This window comes from Meriones unguiculatus, chromosome 1 (genome assembly GCF_030254825.1).
Source record: "Meriones unguiculatus strain TT.TT164.6M chromosome 1, Bangor_MerUng_6.1, whole genome shotgun sequence".
Lineage (NCBI taxonomy): Eukaryota > Metazoa > Chordata > Mammalia > Rodentia > Muridae > Meriones > Meriones unguiculatus.
In genome coordinates, this window is record NC_083349.1 from 181,278,063 (window position 1) to 181,290,292 (window position 12,230).

The following is a 12,230-nucleotide window of genomic DNA, read 5'->3' on the forward strand; positions in this document are numbered from 1 at the left end:
GGGGAACCCCTGCATCAGATGGTCTAGAAGTCATTCTCAGCCAAGCCAGGGTGAGGGACAGAATGAGGTTGACTCCAAATCCTGTGTGCTTATTGTGATGGTGAGGCCAAACCAAGGGCCTCATGCATCATTGGCAAGCCCCCCACCACTGAACTACATTCACAGCCACCAAACTTCCTCTTGCCCACACGGCCTGACCTCCTGCAACTCTAGTCTGCATTGCTTCCCCGACCCTGTCCTGCCTGCCCTGGGGTCCTCTCCCAGCCCAGCCTCATCACAAAGAGACATTTGGCATCTTACTGGGCACCATATGATTGTCTGTATCCATGGCTGATGTTGAGATTGGAGGGGTACAGGGGTACTCCATAGAAGACAGCCTCTTCCCCAGGCATGGCTGCATGTGGCCAGGCAACTGTCAGAGGAGAACTCTGTCTTCTCCTGGCCTATTGCCAAGCTGACCAAAGATGGCTCTTTCTTCCTGTCCCAGGAATTTGTGTCAGCAAGTTCAGTGACAAGGTGGGCTCTGCGTGAGGTACTTCCCTGACTGTTTCCATGCCTCCGAGCCAGGTCAGGGCCAGAGCTCTCTGAGGGTATTTCATGCCATGCAGTAGGAACTCCATGGTGCCAATACTGTGGGATGGCATGACTGTGGGTGGCTGCGAAATGGCCACAGATGGGCAAGCAAGCCCTAGCAGGCCTTTCTGAAGGCCCTAGGTCACACCCAGCCCATTCCAACTGCACCTCCTAACTGCTGCCTCCTTCCAGGGAGTGGGAACCCCCAGCAGTATCACCCAGTGCCCCTCACCGGCCGCATCCAGATCCTGCCCAACAGCTCCCTGCTGATACGCCACGTCCTGGAAGAGGACATCGGCTACTACCTCTGCCAGGCCAGCAACGGCGTGGGCACAGACATCAGCAAGGCCATGTTCCTCACCGTCAAGAGTGAGTCCTGCTCCCACCCCAGCCCTGCCAAGGCCCACCAAGGCCAGTCTTGGGCTCTCCCATGCCTGCCCATCCTTCCCCCGGGATTCTGCTGTTTTGTCCAAAAACAACAAGGTTGCTCAGAGGTGAGCTCTGAGGCCTCCTGGGGGCTTTCAGGGGATGCTTAGCCAAAACAAAGGCACCCTCTGGCCTGTCTCAAGTTAAGGACGCAGTTCGTCGTAGCTGTATGGTAACTGTGCAATTTACTTGTCAGTTGGCAATTCAGCCCCAATACCTAAGTCAAACAACTACTTCCTGCCACTTAACACATAGATAGTTGTGTACAACCTGTTTACAACCTCAAAAGGAAGATGCCACGTCCACTGTGTAGGTAAAGCCTTTGGAAAAATGGATTCCTGGTTCTGTCTATCTAACGGTCCGTGTAACCTTGGAAGGCCATTTTGTCTCCCTGTGTTCTAGTCTCCCCACTTATCATAGAGGTCCGCTCCCACCTTACAAACCTCATAAAACCATTTCAAATAGCACAGAGACTGAGGCTAAGCAGAAGGGTGTAGGGGCAGCACAACCCGCTAACTCTAACTCTAGGAATGGTGTCTGAATTTCTGAGCCAGAGCTGCCGTCCTGGCCCTGGAGGCTGCTGTTTATCTGCCTTCCCTGGGTTCTGTAAGCACCACAGCAGCCATTCATGCTGGGTGGGCTTTACAGGCTTAGGACCCTTCACCGTGGACTCCTGAGAACCACTTCAGGACAGGTGTTCTTTGTGGCCCTGCGTCAGGAAACAGACTTTGGAGGGTGGAGGTGACAACAGCCAAGTATGATTCTGATGGTTGTGACGTCACTACTATGTGACTCTGATAAGTACATCTGACCTTATTAAACCATATTTTTTTTTCCCTGTCTACAAAGATAACATCATAGCCCAGGGATGTTGTGTATGTCAGGCAGCCAATGTGGCCCTGATGGGGCCCACATGCAGCCACCGGTGGAATTCTTTCCGTATCCCTCTACAGTAGCTGCAGGGAGCTGTATGGCCCATGTGCAGTCTGCCCTGCGCCTCCTGGGAGCTCCCTCCACCAACAATCCTGGGCCTTTATCCAGACAGGGAAGCCCTGCCAAGAGATCGATGCTGAGGGAGCCCCCAGGCGGAATCCCCGTGCTGGGAGCAGCGTCCCTCCCACCATCAAAGAGCACTTTGTCCTTAGTAAAGCCAGGCAATCAATCTATGTCCCTCAGCCAGGGAGAACCACAGGGAAGAGTGGCTCCCCTGGACCTTCCAGTTCATCCCCTTTCCTCGCTGTCAGCAGGAGGCGCATCTCTCCACAGCACAGGGGTCCACTGTGGGAGGAGACCTGGCTCATGTAGGGCTGAACTTCAAGACGGTCACCTCTCCTCTGGGGACTGTGATACTCAGTGTTTACTGGGCCAGCCCAAAATGAGGAAACAGTTCTGTGGTATCAGAACACACACACACACACACACACACACACACAGAGAGAGAGAGAGAGAGAGAGAGAGAGAGAGAGATTAACCCTCCTAGAGAATGATGGGATTTCCCTCATCACTCTCAAATCAGGGCAGAATGTGGCTGTTTCTGTCCCTCCTTCCCCTCCCTGCTTCCCTCTCTTGGTCCTAACATAGGCTGTCTGTCCTCTAGCCAGCCTTTCTCCCCAGCAAAGCCACCACACACTCCCCTTCAACTTCACAATTTTCAACTTTTACCATGAGTCAATAGTAATATACAGTCAGTAACAGCTATACTCCAAAATTCAAGTTTGGTCCTTTTCCAGGCTAACGATATTATGGTCTAGTACACTTTCCCAATGCTAGACAACAGCAGTGACAGATGTGTCCACTTAGCTACAAGGTCATGAAGGCAAACAAGAGACACACCTGCCCACTGTGTTAAGGTAGGAAGCTCATCAGATACCTCCTAACACCATAGCATACTGCATTTTATTCTCCTGCCCTCCTTCGCCTTCCCTCCCCTCCGTGTCCCACCAGACATACTAGGTTAAGAGTCATTCAACATATTTTAGCTTAAAGTACTTCTGACTTATCATAGGTTTCTCAAGGATCACCCCATTGTGTTTGGGGGTCATGTGTACTTTTTCTCACTAGTGAGGTTTCAGTAAGACTACGGGTCGACAGCAGTTTATACGGTGCTTGAAACGGGTACTCCTCTGGTCACACTGTTAGCAAGGGTTGGTTTAGGGGCTGGAAATAGGGAGCTTATGTTCCCAGGGGGTTTAAGGGGCAGCTATGTAGGCAGATGGTAGGTGGATAAAGGGGCTTCCTTAGGAGAACTATGACAGAAACTAATGGGACCTATGACCTCCCACAACTAGGCATCTGCAAACAGCCCCTGGGGTGCTGGTAACATGGCTCAGTCAAGAGCAAAAAACTCACAACCGGAGAATCCAGAGTGCTATGACTCTGTCCGTCAGAGCAGGGAGCCAGAGCTCTGGTGTCCAAGGGCAGGAGGGGAACGGTGTTCCTGCTCTAAGAGGGGGACTCGGTGTCCTCTGCCTTTTTGGTCCTCTGGGTTTCCATCTGATTGGACAGCGTGCACATGAGAGTGGGCCTTACTAACTCACATGTCATTTTCCCCTGTGAGACTCCATGGGCGCTCACACTACTCTGCCAGGCCCCTGCGGATCCCGTAACACAGTCCAACTGACATCTGAAGCCATCCAGCCCAACCAGGGCGCCAAGAGTTTGGAGGAGCAGGAAACTAGTTGTCCAAGTCTTTGGATGCCCCAGAAGACAATTACTGAGAGGCCTCCATTCCTCTTTGACACCCAAGCCTTGGAATGGCTAGGCCAGTGAATCCGTGAGCCCAGTCCTACCCCTGTGGCACTTTATGATCCTCTCCCCACATCCTCCATGGGGGGAGAACTGGCAATAGTTCCTTTCCACAGAACCTGAGACGGTGGATCAGGCCATTGACTCACATAGTCATGTCCACAGACTAGACCGCCAGCCACCCCTTCCTTCCTCTTCCTCCTACCTCTGGGTCTTGGTTTCCTCAGCCATAAAAGAAGAATTTACTCAAACTAGAAAACCCAGTCCTTAGCTGAGCCATGCCACCTCCACCCAGCCAGCTGTAATGCCAGCAGCCTGTGGAGTCTTTTTAGAGCACCAGGCTGTTGCCTCCCAGGACTTGATTGAAAATACACACAATTAGCAGAAGAAAATACCATGTCTGCAGGACTACCTTTAATCTCCTTTTTAAATTAAAAAAAAAAAAAAAATGAGAGAGAGAGTGACCAAAAGGAGAAGGAAGCTATTGCTGTTCCACCTGACACACAGAGAGGAAAAGAAATCATCTTCAAAGAGAATTCTTCAGCAAGAGGCAGGTACAAAGCCAAACTGCTTCGTGGGGGGGGGGGAGGGAGCTGTGTTTTGATGCCACCATCATGTGGCAGTGCCAGCTCCCTCCCCCCACACACGCCTTTATTAGACAGGTGCTCTTCCTGCCCCAGGCTCCCTCCACCTAACTGAAGACCCCAGTGACTGAGCCACAGACAAAGCCCATGGCCAATTAAACCCAGAAGGGCTTTTTGTTTGGTTTGAATTTTGATTTGTTTGTTTAGCAAAATGTCAGGCCAATTAAAGTGAGCTCCGAGGGCCCTCAGCTCCCACACACCTGCATCACAGGAAGTCAGATGGAAGGAACTGGACCCTAGTGGAGGTGGGTGGGTGGAGGGAGCCAGCCTGACCCAGGGAAGCCCTCGAGCTGCAGTAAATCAGCATACCTGCTGTAGCTGACCAATAGTTCCAAGGTGCAAAAACTTAGGAAGCGAAGGCAACTCTACGATCTGTGATCCAGAACCGCCCCTGTCCAAAATCAACCAATGACAGCAACTCTTATCAGACAGAAAGGGTGTGTCCTGGTAATAGAACCGTTGCCCCTCCCACAGGGATAGGAGTCAATGAACCAAGGGAATGGCCACACCCAGACACCACAAATCCAAGGCCTGACCGTATTTCCAGTACAGACTCGGATGGCCTGCCTCCAAACTGCCCAATGTTTTGTTCTGTTTTGATTTTAATGTGTATTGGTATTTTGCCTGCATGTTTGTCTCTGCATCACTTGTGTGCCTGATACCCACATAAGCCAAAAGAGGATGCTGGACCCGCTGGAACTGGTCATAGACTAACCACCATGTGGATGCTGGATATTAAACCAGGACCTCTGAAAGATCAACTAGTGCTTGTAACCCCTGAACCATCTTTCTAGTCTCCCCAATGCCTCTTTTGACGTCTCCCCTCCCTCGCTTGGACCATCAACCTAAACAAACCATTTGCAGTTCCTGTGAGCGATGCCAGAACACACAGGTTGGGATGTCATAATGCTCCACTCAGAACAGGTAATAAACAGAGCTACAGCGAGGTCTAACTGCAGAGCAGCCCAGGGTTCTCCTGTGTTTTCCTGGTGGTTGGGCCTCACTCTTCACTATCTCTGAGCTACTCTGGGCTCCTCCCCATGCGTGAACTGCATCCCAGCACCTCACACAGACCTAGACCTCTTCCCATCTGGCGCTGCGTGCAGGTCTGGTCACGCTGGCATCACTGGTGGCTCCCCAGCTCTTCCCTTGGTCCTATGAGTTCCTGAGAGGGATCAGGGCAGACCCTCTACTGGATCTGCTAGCGGTGTGAAGAGAAGGCAGAAAACTGCATGCTGGGCAGGACATGGGGCCCAGATTGGGGCACTGAGCCACCACCCCCACTCACAAACACAGTTGTGGGATTTGGAGTCTGTTACTAGCCCTTTCTCCCCTTTGGTAATGGCCATTGGTCAGCCTCAGCTACCCAGCCTCAGGACGGCCTGTGCTAAGCCAGGGAGTCTCTTCTGCAGGCAAGGGTAGAGGACTCCCTGGATGTTGGTGAGAGAAGGAAGGGTTGATGACTTCCATGGCAATTATTAGCCCGTGGCCTCTCTGGCCTTATTGATTTCCCGACTTCATAGAATAAGAAGCAACACGGTGTCTTGTGCTTCGTCAAGCAGAAGCGAGGACGGGCTGTAACTTCCATTCACCCCTGGGCCTTCTCCACAGAAGAGCAGGGAGTCAGCAAAGCTCCCAGGAGTCTGAAGCCTCCAAACACACTGAGAAGAAATAACAAGCACCCAGAGATCAGGAAAGGCCTGACCAGGAGATGTGCTCCTGATTCTTGTGCCCTGGCTAAACTGAGACACGGGGATCACCACCATTCACTTTCTCTCACCCTCTAGGCATGAATGACTGGGTCCTGTAGAGACTCTGGTCCCATTCCTGGTCCTGCCTTTCAGAATCCAGTGCCCAGATGTTTCAGGGAGATGGGAAAGATAAAATACATCTCAACCAACAAAATGTAGAACAGCTGACTGACCTCATGACAACCAGTAGGGTCATTGAAACAGGAGCAATCTGTCACAGCCCCAGACCTAGCCCCTTCAGGGACCTGGTGCAAAGAAAAGCTTCTGTCCCAGCCCCACTCCTTTTATCACCATAGAAACCTAAGTCCTTACAGAGAGAGGAGGTTTTGCTGAGGAGATGTGGTCCTGCTCATTCAACCTCCACTCCCTGTTTATCTCCAGCTGCCTCACCTGGGCCACTCACTTCTCAGAGGTAGAGGCAGGTGACATATTATCACTCCCCTGCCCCTAAAGTTTCCATGACCATGGCACTGAAGAGTTTCCAAATGGATCCCAGCTCCACAGTGTCACTCAGGGCAGCATCCAGCATAGGGTTGTTGCTTCTCCTACAGCGAGCCTCTAGGAGAAGAGGCAAAGGCATGGACTACAAAGTAGCTTTGCAATCACTTGGGTGAAAGATGGAAGAGCCTGGAGTGGATCAGCAGAACCAGTCAGAGCTTCCGGAAAGGGTGGTGTTCCGGTAGAGCCTTGAGGACCAAGCAAAGGGAGGAAGGAGGGTTCAGAGAGAATAGCACCCAAGCAAAGGCACTGAGATAGATGTCTGCATGGGGGACAGTGAGGAGAGCACCCAAGCAGAAGGTGGCAGCTAGGGACTGGGGATGGGAAGAAATACTGACATGTGGGCATCATATCCTCTAGGGTAGGAATAGCATAGGACCCCAATCAGAAACTGAAGAGGGAGAAGGATTTCTTCTTGAAGGAACAGTGACAAGCCTTTGTGAACTGGGAGAAAGTGTAGAGCTTGAAGCTAAAGAAAGGGGATGGCAGTACCAGCCACAAAGATGACCTGGATGGAGAGGTAGCATGGTTGCTATGGCAAAGCAGAGGTTATTGGTTAGCCTGGGATAGTGCTTTGGGTGACATAGACCTGGGTGCTAACCTTCATGACCCTACGGGATTCAATTCACTATGGAATTGGCTGGCAGGTTATCTTCCTGACCCAGAAAATAAGTCTTACGGACTGAAAGCAGAATCACCCTAAGTTTGCAACTTCCAGATCTCTGCCTCAGTTTCCCTGGCCACTACAACAAAGTAATAAGTGTCTCAGAACTAAGTGTCTCAGAACACCACAGACTTATTCTCTCATAGTCCATAGAGTCTGAGACAGCCTGCACTTGCTTCCCTGAGGCTCTCTGGAGAAGCACCCTTGCTTCTTTGGGGATTGCAGCAAATCATGGGCTCCTTGATCACAGAAACATCACTCCAGTTTTTGCCTCTGTAGATGGTTTTTCCCTGTAGATCATGTCATCTTCTCCATATATCTTCTCACTAGAACCAACCTCAGTATGAGCATTTCATCATACTTTTATTAGAAACCATATCTCCCTTGGCTAGTGACTTTCTGGAACCTCCTTAGAACCCCACAACCACATTGTCCTGAATACAAACAGCCTCTTAAACAACTACCCTCATAGTCAAGAGCCTCAAGCCCATCTGACCCTGTGCTCAGAACTCCACAGCAAGGGTCAGCAAGCTGGGCCTAAGGTCAAATCTAGCCAGTAGCTAAACAGCTAGTACTAGGCCATACCCCTTCTTCCTTTCAGATTATTGTCTATTGCTTCTTTGGTGATGCAATGACCAACGAAGCCTAGAGTACTAACTACTTGGCCCTTTCCAGGAAACACTTGACATTCCAGCTCTGGGGTATTCTCATCAATGACCCAGAACACCTTCCCCTAGTAACCAAAGAAAGATGCTCAGGTCTCTTGTTTCTGAAAGGACTCTATCAGTTCCAGGCCATCTTTAGCCATCACTGCCTCCCCCTTCAAGCCTCATCGGGCTGTTGGGGAGGGGTTTAATGAGCTAATTCGTGGAAAGCATTAACCACGGTGCATGCACATAATAAGCATTCAATAAATGTTAGCTATTATTATCATTTACTCTCCTCCCTACTCCTGCACTCTCGGTGAGGAAAATGGCTCCCCATCCTCCACCCCACCCCTGCTCTTGCACACTTTGGCCAGCAGCCAAAGGAAGAAGTAAGCGTCCCATTTTATAGCTGGACAGAGGAAAGTCTGGGGGAACTGAGCGTCTCCACTGCACTCTCCGTGCGTCAGAGACAGGCTCACAGTTTGGGGTTTCAAGGACCCACCCTTCTCACTGACCCAGAGTCCAGCACCCTTTGCATGTGTGCACACACGCTTCCTGCCTGAATCCTAATGTCTGCATTCTTGGGCTGTGGACAGCTAGAGTCTTGGGGGCCTGCCGCTCCCCAAATTCCTCTCTGCCTGTTCACCGAGGCCAGGCTGGTTGCTATCGCACAGTTTCAACCAATCTCACACTTCAGGTGAAGCTTGCTTAATCAGGGGCGACAGGAAGCCAGGGTGGGTGCAATCAAATTAACAACGCCATAGCCTGGCTCTTTAAGAACGGGGATGTGGGGGGAAACAAAGCAGGCACCAGAAGGCACCCCCTCCCAAGCTGTCCCCGGGGAAGCCTGCGGAGCTGGGCTGCCACTGAGGCTGATCTGAGTGGCTGAGTGGGAACTGCTCCCACCGCCCAGCGTGCCAACGATGCCCCTTTGTGGCGGCTTATCTCACACTGCCAAGCAGGCCCTCTCCTTGTCGGGGAGCTTGTTAACATGGAGGGAGACACAGGCTTTGGAGGGAAGGAAAACAGACTGGGCTTGAGGAGAAGGAGGCCCCCTCACCTCTCAGGCTGCCTGTAATCCTTTCGAAAACAAAAGGCTCTGAAAGCCTCCTGGAGAGGAGAGGAAGCACTTTCTCCCTTGAGAAAGTGGTGGGTGGGTGTGCAGAGCTTTGAGCTCTGCTCCAGGGCACCCGCTGTCTCTGAGAGCTGAGTCTACCAGAGGGTGAAGAAGAGTAGATCCAGAAACCCATTTCATCTCCCTAAGACCTCCTTTTCAACAGAAAGACCTGGGAGACTGCTGGAGAGAGATTTTAGTTGCACTATCAGGAAAAAAAAAAAAAAAAAACTTTGGTGGTGGTGAACACTGACTTTGTTGTCATGCTTCTAATTTGGGTGGCTTAGGGTCTTCCTGCCTGAAGCAAGGGAAGGACCAAGCCTCCATCCCTATGGCACTCTACTATGCCATGTAAGGACCACCAGGCCAAGGGTGACCCCGCTCAGACCCATTAAGTCACAACCCCTAAAGATGTGGTCCGTCTGCACCGTGATAGGTTTACTGGTTTGGCTTTTGTTGTTGACGCAGGGCCTCACGTAGCACAGGCCACCCTCAAATACACTATGTAGCTGGAAATGACCCTTAATTTCTGATCTTCCTGCCTCCTGTGCCACTATGGCCAGTTTATGTGGTGCTGGGGATTGAACCCAGGGCTTCACTCACATGCTAGGCTCAACCAACTGAGCTACATGCCTCGTGAGGAGTTATTAAGCTTCATAATAGTTCTTGACGGTCGACAGATATGAAAATTGCCTAGGCCCTCCCTAGAACGGCCATCTGGGAGAGCAGAGTGGTCGAGCAGAGTGGTCATCCTTGGTCCCCATTTCCAGGCTATTCCTATTTCCTCAAGTCATCGTTCACCACAGCCCTGGTATATTACTTTCCAACCCCTGCTTCATTCTCTTCCTCTGTCCAATATCACAGGGCCAGTGGGATTCCAAAATGCCCTGGGCCAGACTTTGACTCTGCCAGTTACTAGCTGTGTGACCATAGCCTATTTACTTCTCCAAACCTCAGTTTCTCCATCTGTAAGGACTCAATATCTTCATTCCCAGTGCCTGGTGCATGGTAAGCCCTCAGTCAAATCAAGTTTTCTCTGTGACTGGCACCAAAGAGCCTCGTTGTTAGCTTCACAGCCTCCGACAACCAAGCCGCTGTCACCAGTTTCTTCCCATTCTTCCCGCAGGGCGGCTCTTCTCCGCTGGGTATTCATAGCTGCAGCTTCCCTCCCTAGTGGCTTGAGGGCTGTCAGAAACTGCAGCTGAGCTCCCATCACTGTAGGGGAGAGGGAGGGAGCCACATGCAGAGGAAGCCAGTCTCATGGTCCCCACTCCTGCCCCAACCCCAGGCCATAAGTATTGGCCTTCATCCCCCACATACCCATCCACCTCCTGTTTTCTACTTTCTTCTGTACTCTTCCCAAAACTCATGCAGGGTACAACCAGCAAGGAGAAGTCTGGACTGACACTAGAGGAAAGGGCGCAGTGAACTGTTAGAGGCTCGGTTTCCTCCTTGCAGATCACCATGGTGTGACTTCAGACAGATCACTTAGCCTCTCTGAGGGCCCATACTGGCAGGGCGACAGATTCTAATCCAGCTTCCCCTGAAGCAGCCAGGTTGGCAAAGTTTAGTCCGTAGTATGATGTCTGAGCACTCAAAAGCCTATGTCCCAGCACTCGGGAGGTAGGAACAGGTAGATTTCTGTGAGTTTGAGACCAGCCTGATCTATATAATGAATTCCAAGATAGTCAGAGAGAATAGAAAAGAGGCCCTGTTCAAAAATTAAAAAATAAAAAATAAATTTACCTCTAAGCCTGAGACTGATGGCAAAGCATGTGGGTGCTGAGGTGAACGGCTGTCTCATGGTGTTTTAAGAATCTATCGGCCTCTCACATCAAATTAAAATGTAAATAGCAGCTGATCCAAGCAAGACCTCAGGGGCAACAGGAGCCAGCCTGGGAGTAATTTCACAGATGGAACCGGTAACATCGGATTCTGACAACTGTCCTGTTTCTGAAATTGATTTCCTCTCTCTGGGCTGCTGGCCCGGGAGGGCCCTGGATCTCAGGGAGGAATGTCCGTGCTCTGTAATCAGTTCCCCTCTCATCTAGGCCCCTCTCTGCTCTCTGCTGCACCTGCCAGTAAGGCCCCATGGGGCCAGGAGGAAGAGATAGTCCACAGGCCTAACTGGCAGTGGCAGGAACTCCCTGGCCCATCAAAGCTGCCTGGGGGTCACAGATGACCACAGAGCTTCCTCTTCATAGATATGTGCCAGGCTGAGGCCCACGGAGACTTCTGCCCAGGACTCTTCCCATCAGACCAAGGAGAGAGCATGCAGACCATGTCAAGTTGGGAGCCTTGCAGAAGTAGCCCCATGTGACTGTGTCAGGGAAGGGTGCTGCTGTGCCCTCCACCACCGTTTGTCCCATGTTGGACACCTGGGTGTCTCTTAATGGCACAGGAATGGCTTTGAGCAGATGGGCCTGCTGCCCACCAGAAGTTTCTCAGGGTCATCTCCCACCTGAAGGGACCAGCATGGTATTCCCAAGGCTGCCATTGCCATATCCACCCAGGGCTCTATCCTGTGCTTAACCGTCACTCCCACTTCTGTCTGGGACCCTAAAACTGAGGTTCCTCCTTCACCCCCAGCAAGTACACAGAGGCCACACTATTTAGTGACAACCCAACCCCATTTCTGAAAGCCAGAGATGGAGAGCGAGGAGGGCGGGGAGACAGATGGCAAGAGACGGTCAGCTTTGTCACCACAGCTCAGGGAGGACAGCCCTGCTGGAAGCCTCAGATCCCTGTCTGAAGAATGGGGCTAATGAGACTCATTTCCGGTGGTTGGTGTCAGGAGAGCTGACTGAACATGAAGCAATTACTTACCGCACTCAGAGCACTGTAGGTGCCGAGGAGACCATGGAGCTGGTAGGGAAGCAAGTGGGGACTGGGCCACACTGTAGGAGACAATAGCTCAGAGTCCCTCTGAAGGGGGTCACTCATGAGAAAAGCACACCAAATACGCTGTCACACGGTGAGCTTGCTACCACAGAGGACCACAGGGGTGTGTGTGTGTGTGTGTGTGTGTGTGTGTGTGTGTGTGTGTGTAGATAGGTAGGTAGTAGGTAGGTAGGTAGGTAGGGTATACAGAGAAAATATCAACCCATGGTTCCCTGAATTAAGCAACCAACCAGGGCCTTGTATGTACATGGATACAAGAGAGACTGC

At 51.5% G+C, this 12,230-nt stretch overlaps 1 protein-coding gene across 2 annotated transcripts in view; it reads left to right on the forward strand.

The window, feature by feature from the left end:
* Dscaml1 (DS cell adhesion molecule like 1) overlaps window positions 1-12,230 on the forward strand; it is a 309,575-nt gene that overhangs the window by 247,060 nt on the left and 50,285 nt on the right. For both annotated transcript variants that reach the window (XM_060373045.1, XM_060373051.1), the window contains one exon: window positions 766-942. In XM_060373045.1, coding sequence (XP_060229028.1) covers window positions 766-942 — 177 coding nt within the window. The remainder of the gene's footprint in view (window positions 1-765; window positions 943-12,230) is intronic.